The following is a 1,875-nucleotide window of genomic DNA, read 5'->3' as shown; positions in this document are numbered from 1 at the left end:
CCAGATTATCTATAATCTGCCCAGGGTTCACCTAGTGTTTCTTCAGACAACATTTGGTTTTTTCTAAGTTTTCGAAACTGTAAGGGTACAAAAGATTTTTGAATATCAGTACGCATCAAATTAAAGCAACCGATCATCATCATTTCCCCGTTTATTTGATTGGTAATTAATTATATATAGTGTATCTTCAGACTGTTATTTGATTTTCATGCAAACAGTTTGTTAATTTATTCTCATTCAGGTTGATTATAGCAGAAGACAAGACACTTTTCATATGCTCGGTTATAAGAACGGAGTTTCCAGCTGTCCATCCGTGGTACTACACCAAGTGCTCAATCGCCAAATGTACGGGTACACGCCGAATCACAGGAGTCAAAACATGCTGTAACATCAACAAGCACCAATGATAATTATACTATGTATACAACATGTTCAAACTTTGCACAAATACCTTAGTAGGTGTAACTTTGCCTCTGTTTTTGTTTTCTTTTAAGTTGTCTTCCTCTGTATAAACAGAACCGGTGTAATGTCCTATTTTAAACAATTATTGACTGCTATAAAACATGCCTGCACCCAACATTTTCAAATTAAATGACGGTCTAAGACAGTTTGGAGATCAACGACGAAATGCTCTTGCACGCTGCAACGTCGCGGGGTCAAGAAACTTTAATAGACTTATTATAGAGATATATATTATGTGAATAGAGAAAGGGGGGTTTCATCGATCAAAACATATTCCTTAATGGTATCATATGCCTCCTTCCCTTGGCCGGCTCCCTGTTTCTCGATCCATCCCTCCACCATAATACATCTTCCTCTTCATGTTCTCTATTTTATTAACCATGGACTCTAAACTCCATCCTGTCGTAAACCTTCATCCCCGTAACTTTGGAGATGGAATCCGGCCTATACACGGAACTCTTTACCATTCATTGCAAGGCGAATCTCGTCTATGATCATCTCATCCATACTACGCCACCGGTATTGGCAACATCCTCCAGCAAAGATGCCGACCCTAAGACTCCTTCACCACCACTTGCTACCGATTCATAGCAATGCATCGATTCCATAGTTCTACAATGGAACGATTTCTATGGATCTCTTGAACACAATTTTGAAGAAACATACAACGGCTTACGCCGCTTGGAAAGCACTTGGTGATATCTTCACCGACAATAAAGCCTCTCAAGCCATTCATCTCAAAAACAAGTTCGCAACTACCCGACTTGACAATTTTCCAAATATGAGTGCTTACTGTCAAGAGCTTAAAGTTCTCGCTGATCAGCTCGCAAACGTTGACGCTCCGGTTTCTGATGATGATCTTGTTCTCCAACTCATCACCGGCTTAAACGAGCAATACGAAGGGATCGGTATGTTACTACAAAACACACACCCTTTACCCTCATTTTATGCTGCTAGTTCAAGTGTAATCCGAGAAGAAACAAGAAAATCGGTTCAAGCCGCTGGAGCCGCGGCTGCCGCTGGGACTTCTCTTCATGCAGCGGCTAACAAACCTGACACGCACCACACCTCTTCCCCTGAATATCGTGGTGAATAATTTGATCGGGGACCCGGGCGCGGTGGCGCCCAATCTCGCGGTGGTCGTGGTCGTGGTCGTTCTTTCTATGGACGTGGACGTGGTCATCAACAAAGCTTCCATGGTCCTGGAAATCACAATCTTCAACAGTGGCAGACTCATCAAACGTATTGGGCTCCTCAGGCCCAACAATGGCCTCCACATTTGCAACAACAACCCAACTAGCCCATTCCACCATGTCCTTACCCAACTGCTCCAAGGCCCAACCCACATTCTGCTAGACAATCTGGAAACGGAATTCTTGGGCCGCGACCCGATCAGGCGTATGCAACAGCCCG

General features: G+C 43.4%; 1 protein-coding gene across 1 annotated transcript; it reads left to right on the top strand.

The window, feature by feature from the left end:
- Positions 1-1,093: 1,093 nt before the first annotated feature.
- LOC143607560 (uncharacterized) lies at positions 1,094-1,558 on the top strand. Its single transcript, XM_077082961.1, has one exon. It carries the CDS (start codon positions 1,094-1,096, stop codon positions 1,556-1,558), a length of 465 nt encoding a protein of 154 aa, XP_076939076.1.
- The last annotated feature ends 317 nt before the right edge of the window (positions 1,559-1,875 follow it).

Source organism: Bidens hawaiensis, unplaced genomic scaffold (assembly GCF_021521415.1).
Source record: "Bidens hawaiensis isolate Kalapana, Puna unplaced genomic scaffold, B.hawaiensis_p1.1 tig00083546_1, whole genome shotgun sequence".
In the NCBI taxonomy this organism is placed as follows: Eukaryota; Viridiplantae; Streptophyta; class Magnoliopsida; order Asterales; family Asteraceae; genus Bidens; species Bidens hawaiensis.
The sequence above is the reverse complement of the archived record's forward strand: the minus strand, read 5'-3'. Positions and strand labels throughout refer to the sequence as shown.

Excerpts from the sequence above, each read along its gene's own strand:
- LOC143607560 (XM_077082961.1), top strand. The coding sequence starts at position 1,094 with ATGGATCTCTTGAACACAATTTTGAAGAAACATACAACGGCTTACGCC.